The sequence below is a fragment of the Macaca mulatta genome, chromosome 14 (assembly GCF_049350105.2).
Source record: "Macaca mulatta isolate MMU2019108-1 chromosome 14, T2T-MMU8v2.0, whole genome shotgun sequence".
In the NCBI taxonomy this organism is placed as follows: domain Eukaryota; kingdom Metazoa; phylum Chordata; class Mammalia; order Primates; family Cercopithecidae; genus Macaca; species Macaca mulatta.
Window position 1 is genome coordinate 112,785,166 of NC_133419.1, and position 12,338 is coordinate 112,797,503.

General features: G+C 39.1%; 1 protein-coding gene and 1 non-coding gene across 5 annotated transcripts in view; one reads left to right on the forward strand and one right to left on the reverse strand.

Annotated features, from left to right (window-relative positions):
- DLAT (dihydrolipoamide S-acetyltransferase) overlaps positions 1 to 12,338 on the forward strand; it is a 39,013-nt gene that overhangs the window by 5,302 nt on the left and 21,373 nt on the right. For all 4 annotated transcript variants that reach the window (XM_077960711.1, XM_077960712.1, XM_077960713.1 and 1 more), the window contains 4 exon segments: positions 1,355 to 1,481; positions 4,852 to 5,039; positions 6,837 to 6,990; positions 11,064 to 11,131. In XM_077960711.1, the coding sequence (XP_077816837.1) occupies positions 1,355 to 1,481; positions 4,852 to 5,039; positions 6,837 to 6,990; positions 11,064 to 11,131 (537 nt within the window).
- LOC114672486 (U6 spliceosomal RNA) lies at positions 437 to 540 on the reverse strand. Its single transcript, XR_003722900.2, has one exon. It is a non-coding gene; the product is annotated as a U6 spliceosomal RNA (small nuclear RNA).

Sequence of the window (12,338 nt, forward strand, 5' to 3'; positions counted from 1 at the left end):
TTCGCCACTTTGGCCAGGCTGATCTTGAACTCCTGGCCTCAAGTGATCTGCCCCTCCCAAGTGATTCTTGGCCTCCCAAAGTGCTGGGATTACAGATGTGAGCAACTGTGCCTGGCCTCCTCTTTTATTTTTTAAAATGATCATTGCACCACTGCACTCCAGGCTGGGCAACAGAGTAAGACTCCGTCTCAAAAAAAAAAAATTATCAAATAAAATTCTATGTAAGAATTCTATGTATATATATTATATACAACAAGTTCTGAAATATGTATATATTGTGGAATGGCTAAATTGAGCTAATTTATATATGCATTACTTTACAGACTTATCTTTTAGGACACTTAAAAATCTACAAGATTGTAGGAATTTACAAGAATACAATATATTGTTATTAGCTGTTGTCACCAAAGAACAGTTTTTTTTGTTGTTGTTTGTTTTTAATATGGAATGCTTCATGAATTTGTTTGTTGTCCTTGCACAGGAGCCATGCTAATCTTTGTATCGTTCCAAGTTTAGTGTATGTGTTGCTGAAGCGAGCACAGAACAGTTCTTAATATTACATTTTTATCTTGGAAAGATATCTGGGAAGATTGGGACAAATGCAGTTTCCTGTGGGTAAAAAATAAGTAGATGCTAAGTCCAGAGCGCAGTAAAATTTTAACAGAATGGATTGGACCAAGGTCATTTTGTGAAAATGAAAATTTTCTTGGTTAAAAAAAAAATGAAGTCTGGGTGCGGTGGCTCACGCCTATAATCCCAGCACTTGGGAAGGCCAGGGCGGGCAGATTACTTGAGGACAAGTGTTCCGAGACCAGCCTGGCCAATGTGGTAAAACCCCATCTCTACAAAAATACAAAAGTTAGTGGGCATGGTGGCACCTGCCTGTAATCCCAGCTACTTGGGAGGCTGAGGCAGGAGAATCACTTGAATCCAGGAGGTGGAGGTTGCAGTGAGCCGAGATTGTGCCGTTGCACTCCAGCCTGGGTGACAGAGTGAAACTCTGTCTCAAAATAAAAATAAATATAAAAATAAAAATAGATGAAAAGATGCTCCATACTTAGATATTGAGGAATTAATTTTGACTGTCTGAAAGAAATCTTTCCCATCTGCTTGTTGCATTTAACTTGGAGTGTGTGTCAGAGTATGGGTGAGAGTATAAGAGTATGGGTCAGAGTATGAGATTTGAAGGATGATTTACCTGGTGGGAAGCTATTGAGGTGCGAAGCTTTTGCCGTGATGAGTATTTGGATTATCATAGTCACCATCATTCTATGAAAACTATATAAACCTGCCAGACTGTTATTATGTAGAAGTCGTCCTGGTATTAAGCAATAATATGTGTATGTTTCTACAGGTACTTCTTCCTGCCCTCTCTCCCACCATGACCATGGGCACAGTTCAGAGATGGGAAAAAAAAGTGGGTGAGAAGCTAAGTGAAGGAGACTTACTGGCAGAGATAGAGACTGACAAAGCCACTATAGGTGAGATTTCTTCAGCTCTTAATGGTTGAGGCACTGAGTTTCCCAATGAGGAAGAGGATTGCCATTCTTTCCTATAATGAGTGAGTGAGATAATATGAAAACTTTTTAATTCTTAGGATTCATTTCCTGGGACAGAATATTTTATTTCTATTTAGTTATATTTATTCTTAAGTTTTTATTTATTTGTTTATTTGCTTATTTTTGAGACAGGGTCTTAATCTGTTGCCCAGGCTGGAGTGCAGTGGCAAGATCATAGTTCACTATAGCCTCGAACTCCTGGGCTTATACCCAAACGATCCTCCTCCTTTAACCTCCCGAGTAGCTAGGACTACAGGCCTGAACCACCACATCCAGTTGATTTTTAAAATTTTTTGTAGAGATGGGGTCTCACTTTGTTGCCCAGGGTGGTTTTGAACTCCTGGCTCAAGTGATCCTCCTGCCTTGGCCTCCCTAAGTGCTGGGACTCCAAGCGTGAGCCCATGTTCCTGGCTGAGAATAATTTATAACAAAAATAATATTTAGTCAGATTTGTCAGTTCCATCCTGCACTCATTGAATTAAAGGCAATAAATCTGTCAATTCACAGATTATTTTTAGGCCCAAGTTTGCTTCCTAGCCTTATTATGTTACTAAGAAGCTATATCAGAACTGCTGCTGTCTAAACTAGGCAAGGGAATGCAAGAAGAAACAGGAGAAAATCACTTCCATGGCAGGATAATAGGAAAGAATTTAAGATGACTTTGAGGGAAAACTGAAACCAGGGTTGAGATTGTTTTCGTAGTTTGAGAATGACTGATAGAATGTACATGTGTTATATATATATATATTCAGAGATGTCATATGTCCATATATCTCCTTCTTAATTCATTTTTAGACTAAAAAATAAAACCCATATAGACGGTCATATATTTATGATTTTTTTAAATGGATATTTGTAGGTATTATGAATTTTTTCTCTATGCACCTTTTTTTTTTTTTTTTTTTTTTTTTGGAGACAGAGTTTTGCTCTGTTACCCAGGCTTGGGTACAGTGATGCAATCTTGGCTCACTGCAAGCTCTGCCTCCTGGGTTCAAGCAATTCTCCTGCCTCAGCCTCCCAAGTAGCTGGGACTACAGGCATGCACGATAACACCCAGCTAATTTTTTGCATTTTTAGTAGAAATGGGGTTTCACCATGTTGGCCAGGCTAGTCTCGAGCTCTTTGACCTCGGGTGATCTGCCTGCCTCGGCCTCCCAAACTGCTGAGATTACAGGCATAAGCCACCGCACCCGGACACTCTGCTTCATAATCACCACTAAAGGAAAATCTTTCCCAAAGATGTAATGGGAGGTACTGGGCATCCTCTGTTGTGGTTGTTTTCAGATTGTGTTCTTCAAATCCCATCATTCCTTGAAGGCACCTTGGGGCAAAGGGGAAATTAAAGAGCAAGACCTTATAATGCCCTGCCTCCCTCCCTTACTTCCAGTAGAGCAGTTCTTTTTTATCTTTTTGTATTTTGTGCTTCCCCATAAATTTTATTTGAAGAAAGGATTCTGTTTCTTAAAAACACAGAAACTTTGGAAACAATAGTTCTGCTTCACCATTTAACTTGAATACCAGTGTCACTGTAGAGACTGGTCACTAGAGAAGTGTTACCTTGGTTGATCTTTGAAGTCTGTTGTGGCCCAGGATCCTTTTCATTTTAAACATTTTATTTATTTTTGAGATGGAGTCTCACTCTGTTGTCCAGGCTGGAGTGCAGTGGTGCAATCTCAGCCTATCACAACCTCTGCCTCCCGGGTTCAAGCGATTCTCCTGCCTGAGCCTCCCGAGTAGCTGGGACTACAGGTGCGTGCCACCACGCCTGGCTAATTTTTGTATTTTTAGTAGAAATGGGGTTTCACTATGTTGGCCAGGCTGGTCTTGAACTTCTGACCTCGTGATATGCCTGCCTTGGCCTCCCAAAGTCCTGGGATTACAGACGTGAGCCACCACTGCTGCCAGCCTTTTTTTTTTTTTTTTTCTTGAGACAATCTTGCTCTGTCGCCTGGGATGCAGGATGGAGTGCAATGGCATGATCTTGGCTCACTGCATTCTCTGCCTCCCGGGTTCAAGCAATTCTCCTGCCTCAGCTGCCCAAGTAGCTGGGATTACAGGCACCTGCCATCATGCCTGGCTAATTTTTTGTATTTTTAGCAGAGATGGGGTTTCACCATGTTGGCCAGCCTGGTCTTGAACTCCGACCTCAGATGATCCACCCACCTCGGCCTCCTAAAGTGCTGGGATAATAGGCGCGAGCCACCGTGCTCAGCCTTAAATATATATATGTATATATTTTCCTTTTTTTTGAGACGGAGTTTCACTCTTGTTGCCCAGGCTGCAGTGCAATGGCACGATCTCGGCTCACTGCAACCTCCACCTCCTGGGTTCAAGTGATTTTCTGGCCTCAGCCTCCCGAGCAGCTGGGATTACAGGCATGCGCCACCACGCCTGGCTAATTTTATATTTTTAATAGAGATAGGGTTTCTCCACATTGGTCAGGCTAGTCTTGAACTCCCAGCCTCAGGTGACCCACCCACCTTGACCTCCCAAAGTGCTGGGATTACAGGCGTGAGCCACCGCGCCTGGCCTAAAACATATTTTTTATTGGGTATTCTCAGTTGGGAAGTGGAAGGATTCATCAAAGAGAGGCACAACAGTACAGAAAGCCAATGGCTTCTTTTAGTTTTACTTTTGCAATCCTAAATGTTTGAGTTCTTTGCAAGGAAGGCAGTAGTTGAATAAAATGTAAGTTGTCAACACCATAGAAATCCTAGTAAAGCTATAATTCTTCACATTGAAATATTTGGTATAATATCAAGTATAACCTCTTAGAAAAGTTCCAAAGATGCTTTTAGGGCTGAAATCCAACATTAATATCTAGGTTGGTAGCTCCCTTAATTTGGCACGTATGTGGTTCTTATCTTTAGCAGCATAGCTGACTTCCAACTCCATCTTAGAGTCTTGTGAGTCTGCATGGGGGCTATCCTTGGAGATTTTTTAATAACTTTTAGAACTAACCACTATCTGTAATCTTTCATAGTTTTATTGAACACATATTTATTTATCATTTACTTTGGACCAGGTGCTATTTTGTACCAGGTCATATTATTTCTAAGAACTTGAAAAATATTAAATCCGTTTAAATGTATAAACATCCCTGTGAGATTGGCACTATTATTATCCCCATATTATAGGTAAAGAAACCAAGACACAGAAGGTTAAATAGGTTGCAAAAAAGGTTATATAGCTAGCTTGAATGAGAAAAATCATTTTACTTAAAACTGTGCTGTGAGTTTGGAGGGATAGTGGAGTCTCTGAAGTCCCATAATGTTTTTTCTTTCTATTTAAGGTTTTGAAGTACAGGAAGAAGGTTATCTGGCAAAAATCCTGGTCCCTGAAGGCACAAGAGATGTCCCTCTAGGAACCCCACTCTGTATCATTGTAGAAAAAGAGGCAGATATATCAGCATTTGCTGACTATAGGCCAACTGAAGTAACAGATTTAAAACCACAAGCACCACCACCTACCCCACCCCCGGTAGGTATGCTTCTAGAATTCAGGAAACACTTAACCTTGTTTCTCTCTAAATTAAGGAGTTTTGATTAGATGATATCCTAGGTTCCTTCCACCTCCAAGATTCTATGACTAAGGAGGGAGATAGTTGATTAACCTTTGTGGAGACCTATAGTGTTTGTTGTACTGCATTGTTCACCTAATGGTCGATAGTTTGGGCCTTGTAGCTTTTTTTTTTTCTGCCATCCAGAGTCCTGCTGAAAACAAAGCTGAGTGATATGCTGTCTTTCTGCTTTAGATGTAGATATCATGCTTGTGGAAAGTAAGGCTTCATTGCCCCAGCCCTTTTTTTTTTTTTTAAAAGAGACAAGGTCTCACCCTGTCGCCAAGGCTGGAGTGCAGCGGTGCAGTCATAGCTCACTTCATTGCGCGTTTTTTATTAAATATACTGAATAATCTCTGTCACTTGAAATCCTCTTGTTATTCACGTAGTAGGTCAAGCATATATTTCTGATACAGTGGAACCTTGACATGACTTCTTTTGCATAGAATTTATTATATCACAAAATACTTTATAATAAACTATAACATGAACTTGCATTAACTCCAACCAGAGATAACACTGACAGTGAAGCTTCTGCAGATGCTAGAATCGTGAGTTTAAGCTAGGTAAACATTTCTATAAGACAAAAGTTGATTTGTGACTACTGTACATTTGTGGGAAGCTGGCAAGTAGCATTGTTGTTGTATTTCTTTTTTTTGGTTTTGTTTTTTAATTGTTGTTGTTGAGACGGATTCTCACTCCATCGCCTAGGCTGGCTTGCAGTGGCGCGATCTTGGCTCACTGCAGCCTATACCTCCCGGGTTCAAGCCATTCTCCTGCTTCAGCCTCCTGAGTAGCTGGGATTACAGGCGCCAGCCACCATGCCTGGCTAATGTTTTTATTTTTAGTAGAGAAGGGGTTTCACCATGTTGGCCAGGCTGATCATGAACTTCTGACCTCAGGTGATCTGCCCACCTCAACCTCCCAAAGTGCTGGGATTACAGGTATAAGCCACCGTACCTGGCTATATTTTTTAAGATACTTTTCAACATGGGGCCTTACAGCATAATTTTTGTATTTTGAAATTAGCTGGCTGGGTGTGGTGGCTCATGCTGGTAATCCCAGCACTTTGGGAGGCCGAGACGAATGGATCGCTTGAGGTCAGGAGTTTGAGACCAGCCTGGCCAACATGGTGAAACCCCATCTCTACTGAAAATACAAAAAATTAGCTGGTCATGGTGGTGCATGTCTGTAATCCCAGCTACTTGGGAGGCTGAGGCAGGAGAATTGCTTGAACCCAGGAGGCGGAGGTTGCAGTGAGCTGAGATTGCGCCACTGCACTCCAGCCTGGGTGACAGAGCAAGACTCTGTCTCAAAAAAATAAAAGAAAGAAAGATGTTAGGATAATTAAAAATAAAAATTATGTTGGTGATGTAAAAGAATGCAAATAAAGAAGTGGTAAGAGATTAAAGTGAAGAAAGGCCATAGGATACTATACACTGATTGGCAATATTCAGTTCTGTGCTTCTTCATGTTGTTATGGAATAAAGTAACTTTGTTCTGTCTTTGACATAGATGTATATTGTTCTTGCTGTTCGTATTACTACATTATGTTGGTTAAACTGGAGAAAAGTACATTATGATCTTTGGAAAAAAGATGAAAGTTATTAATATTTAATTAAAATAGTTTTAATTTATTAATAAGATGTAAACTTTTAATCTTTCAGACCAATCTTTGAAGTGGTGAATTAAAACAATTTGTAATTTTTTTTCAAAAGGTGGCCACTGTTCCTCCAACTCCTCAGCCTTTAGCTCCTACACCTTCAGCACCCTGCCCTGCTACTCCTGCTGGACCAAAGGGAAGGGTGTTTGTTAGCCCTCTTGCAAAGAAGTTGGCAGTAGAGAAAGGGATTGATCTTACACAAGTAAAAGGTAAATCTGTTTCTATGGAATAGAGTTATAAAGTTAAATTTAGTTGAATTTCCTCCTTAAGACTTGCAAGTATAACTATATATAGCCATACTTATAACTGGGATAGTAGGGACAACTGTTAATAATCACATCAGAAGGGAGAAATAGTTCTTTTGTTGCCACCACAGAGTAGGGAAACTTTTACTGAGCTTTATTTACTCTGCCTAGAATCTACCCATATACTTTAGATACCTTTTTTTTCCCTCTTCTCTTCATGGAAACTACTTGTTTGAAAGTATATGTACTTGTTCAGCAAAATTGGGTTATGGGACTTGATTGTGTAATAAGAAACCTCTGTTAGTGCTAGGTTGACTGTAGTAATAAGCAAAGCAAAATAAAATTTGAAATTGGGGTGATTTGGAATGACTTAAAATGATAAACTTCATATAAAACAGAACTAGAGCTCCCTGAAGGCAAGGGGAAATGCCTTACTTGTCTGTCTGTCCCCAAAGAAAAAATATAGCTTTGTGATAAGAACATGGGGCCTGGAATCAGACCACCTAGCGTTTCATCCTGGCTTTATAATTTTCTATGTAATCTGTTTTCCAGTGAATTACTTAAATTGTATGTCCTTATGTCAATTACTTTTCTAGCCATAAAACCGAGGTATTGTACATCATATAGATTGTGAGAGTTAAATGAGCTATAACAGGTGAAGTGCCTAGAACTGTTATCTAGCATATAAGTACTCAATACATGTTTGTTGTCATTCATATTGATATTATTGCCTGGCGCTTAAGTAAGTTTTTTTGAGTTAAACCTAAGCTAAAATTTAGTGTAGGATAACTAAGGTACTTATTTGGAAAAGGAGGGAAGTTATTATTCTTGGAACTTGGTTTGATGGCTAGTACTATGTGCCAGTCATTTAACTTATCATACTTAATGTACACAACACTTCTTGAAGTAAGAATTATCATTCCCTATTTTCTGGATAAGAAAACAGACTCTCAGACTCTTCAGGGTTCTTTTTTCCTGTTAAATAGTAAAGTTGCAGTGTGACTCTAGATTTGTTTAACTCTAAAGCCTGTTTCTTCACACTACCCTATCCTGCCTTCCATTCTGATGCTCTGCCATCTGTAATTACTAAAGAAAAATATGCTTATTTCCCCAGTTGTCTAGTTATGGGTGCTCAGTGGTGGTTATCCCCTATCTGCAATTTGCTGTCTTGTAGTTAGAAGGCAAGCCAATCCCAAGACACAAGAGTAGAATGTTGTAAAGTTTTTGGACTTTAGAGATTCTTATAATATTGGAAGACTCTTTTTTTTTTCCATCTTAGTACCATTTCGGTAGTATATTCCTATTCTTTATATATGATTAGAATCAGGGACAGCAGTGTAAGTTGGAATAACTTTTAAAGGGAGAAAGGACTGGGTTAATAATTATATCTAAAGAATTTAGACAAGCAAAGAAGGACCATTTATTAGATATTAAGCAATACTGGTTACCTTACTAAAGATATAAGTGGAAAATCCCTTAGGCATGAGCTGAGGAGGAGTGTTAAGAAAAAAAAGAAGGAAAGAAAATCCCACTATTCTTACTATGCAGGCAGAGTTAGGTGGTAAATACCATCGAATACTATCTACGCATCAGACACTCGTTCATCAGATGGATAAGATTTCAGTTTCAGTTGCTTATATGACTAACAGTAAAGAATTAAATGAACAGAAAGGGAGTATAGCATAGTGGTTAAAAGTGTGAGCTGTGTAGCTGGAGTGCTTGGGTGTGAACCTCAGCTCCTTATACTAGCTGTGTGACCTTTTGTGTTGGTTTCTATATAAGTACAGTAGGTTTAATGGTTGTGAGGTTTAAATAAGTTAACCAGTGCCTGTACAGAGAAAGCATGTCTAGGTATTAGCTATAATGATAATATTTTTGTTAATAAGATGATTTAAGTGCTAAGAAAGAAAGAAACTCAGTGATATACTAGTGAGTGAAAGGGTGGATGGATATTTGTGCAGTCATGACTACTTTTAGACAGGGTGGTTGGGAGATCTTTTTGATGAGGTGACATTTGATTTGATCTGAAAGATAAGAAGGAGGCGGTTTCAGTCAACCATGTGAAGAACTGGGGAAAGATCGTTTTAGATAGAGAGACTAGCTGTACACAGTCCGAAATGGGAAAGAGTTTAGCATGTCTGAGGAACATAAAAGAGGCCAGTGTTGGCCGGGCGTGGTGGCTCACGCCTATAATCCCAGCACTTTGGGAGGCCGAGGCGGGCGGATCATAAGGTCGGGAGATGGAGACCATCCTGGCTAATACGGTGAAACCCCGTCTCTACTAAAAATACAAAAAAAATTAGCCGGGCACAGTGGCAGGCACCTGTGGTCCCAGCTACTTGGGAGGCTGAGGCAGGAGAATGGCGTGAACCCTGGAGGCCGAGCTTGCAGTGAGCTGAAATCGTGCCACTGCACTCCAGCCTGTGCGACAGAGTGAGACTCCATCTCAAAGGAAAAAAAAAACCAGAGGCCAGTGTTAATGAAACATAATGAGCAAAGGGTCTAGTAGGAGATGAGATTGGAAAAAAACAGGGATGAGAACATACATGATCTTATAGATTATGGTAAAGAGTTTGAATTTTATTTAAAGTACTTGAGGAAGCCATTGAAAAATTTAAGCAAGGAAGTGAAATAAAATGATTGTGTTTTAAAAAGATCATTTTGGTTGCTCTATGGCAGTGGATGAAACATTTATCTAGTTTATGTTTGACAAAATCCCTACTTTTTTTACCTATAGCCCAGTGTTCTTCCCTTTATACCATATTACTGTATGATGGCCTGTTGTGCCGCCCAAGAGAGATAGGGAAAAGGGTTTAAAAGGTTTCAACTAACGCCTGAGTCAGGAAATTCTTGTGGGTGGCAGAAGCTTAGCATAAGGCAGGCGGTACTATGGATTTCCTCCTCTTGAGGGGCTGTGGTGTCTAGATCAGCCTTGGTTGTAAGGGGAGGTTATGGTTTCTGTCTTTTATAAAGGAGAGAAATCCAACAGGGGTACTACTACCTCTGTTCTAGAGCTCCTGGTGAGAATAAATACAATCCTAGCCAACTCATTTTTTGTAATGAAGGAAAGGACTTGGGAAGAACTACACACAACGAGAGTCCTTTTTAAAGTCTGTCTTGGGGGAAGATGAATCAATTTGACCAAATTTTTTCCTAGAAGTGGGCCAGTGTATTATATAATAATAACTAAATTCTGAATCTCCTTAGAATTAAAGGTCAAGATTATCTACTTGGGTCCAAAATTAAACCTAAGAGGCTGTAGGTGGGAGGAAGGAGGAAATTGAATATAAGTAAAATTAAACCTACTGAGAGAACTTTGAAGATCCTTCCTCATGTGTGACATTGCACCTTTTCCCTTCATTTCCTTTAACCTGGGCCAGTTTAGAGCCTTGGCTACTGTGAAAAAGCTATGAATTATAGAGACCACATAAGGAATGAATGATTCTAAAGATGAGATAATCGCATATAAGAGTTATTCATGCTATTTTGGGTTGAAAAAATTGACTTGATTTGCCAAAACAATTATTGTTATACCTGTAAATTCTGTACAAAAGGAATTCTTTATGGTCACATAAATCCAGAACCCAAATGAGATCTATGATCTATTTCATGGCTCAGGAATGTTTTTTTGGAGCTAACCAGGAGGAGGCAGTTAATTTCCCTTTTGGAGATATAAACGGTGCTCGGCATTATCTTCATGCCAGCATTTCCCAATTTAAAAGTAAGGAAGATGAAAAAAATTAAGTACAACTTGGATAAAACTCTAAAAGAGAAATACATAAAGGAATATTTGCAATAGTTAAAAAGAAAAGACCCACTCCAGATCACACACTGGTACTCTGTGTGGATTAAAATTAATAGTTGACAAAAGCTGGTATTCATAGGGAGAACCTTAAGGGGTAGGGTTAAGGCTGTGATCCTTTCAGAATGTTTTTGGTAGTAAACCCTTAGGCGCTTGCAGTTTAGGATCACAGTGTTGATCTCCTTGGGGAACCAATGGTACGCCGTCATGTATGTGATATTTATGTCTCTTACAGGGACAGGACCAGATGGTAGAATCACCAAGAAGGATATTGACTCTTTTGTGCCTAGTAAAGCTGCTCCTGTGAGTTATGTGTAGCTCTTACTTTTTTTGCAGTTAGTCTCTGCAGCCTGTTAGACTATTTCATACATTATTTATGAATGAAATAGCTCAACCAAGACTGTTTTCTTCTAACTTCAGTGGTTTAATAATACAGTCATCCCTCAGTACCCATAAGAGGTTGGTTCCAGGAGCCCCCTTGTATACCAAAATTCACAAATACCTAAATCTCTTATATAAAATAGTGTAGTATTTGTATATAACTTACCCACATCCTCTCAAATACTTTAAATCATCTCTAGATTACTTATAATATTAAATACAAGGTAAATGTGTAAATAGTTTATTTTATTGCTTAGGAAATAATAACAAGGACAAAAAGTCTGTACTTGTGCAGTACAGATGTAACCATCTTTTTTTTCCTGGAATATTTTTGATTTGCCTTTGGTTGAATCCAGTGATGCAGAACTTATGGATATGGAGGGCCAAGTGTATTTAGATATTTGTGTGCTATCATTTATACACAAGATCAAAGATGATATACTACCTTGACACATATTCCACATTATGTTTTGAGCTAATCAGTTTTTGCTTTGAAAAAAAAGATTTGTTCTTTTTTTCTGTTTCAAAATATTTTAAAGTACAGTTGAATGAGTTGTTTTTGGTGTTTGGTTTTTTTGTATGTTTGTTTTTGAGACAGTCTCACTGTCGCCCAGGCTGGAGTGCAGTGGCACTATCTTAGCTCATTGCAACCTCTGCCTCCTGGATTCAGGCGATTCTCGTGACTCAGCCTCCCAAGTAGCTGGGACTACAGGTGCATGCCACCACACCTGGCTAATTTTGGTATGTTTAGTACAGACAGGGTTTCGCCATATTGGCCAGGCTGGTCACGAACTCCTGGCCTCAAGTAAACCATCGTGTCCAGCCCCCATCCCCATTTTTTAACGTTGTTTAGGTTAATGGATTAACTTGTTTATATTTATTTATTATTCCTTGTGATTTAAGAATGCTTCGGTTGCTTTTCTTGAACATAATTTTGCAAAAACAAAATTATTTTGACATAAACTGGTCATTGAACATACTCTGACACAAAGAAAAATGACATTTAAAATATGATTTCAGAATTCTAAGTAAAAAAATTAAAACTCTTAAAACAAGCAGAAGTCTCTTGCTCGCTGGGGACAGAAATAACTATTGTATAAAGCTTAGTTTTTAGACTGGCCATGGTGGC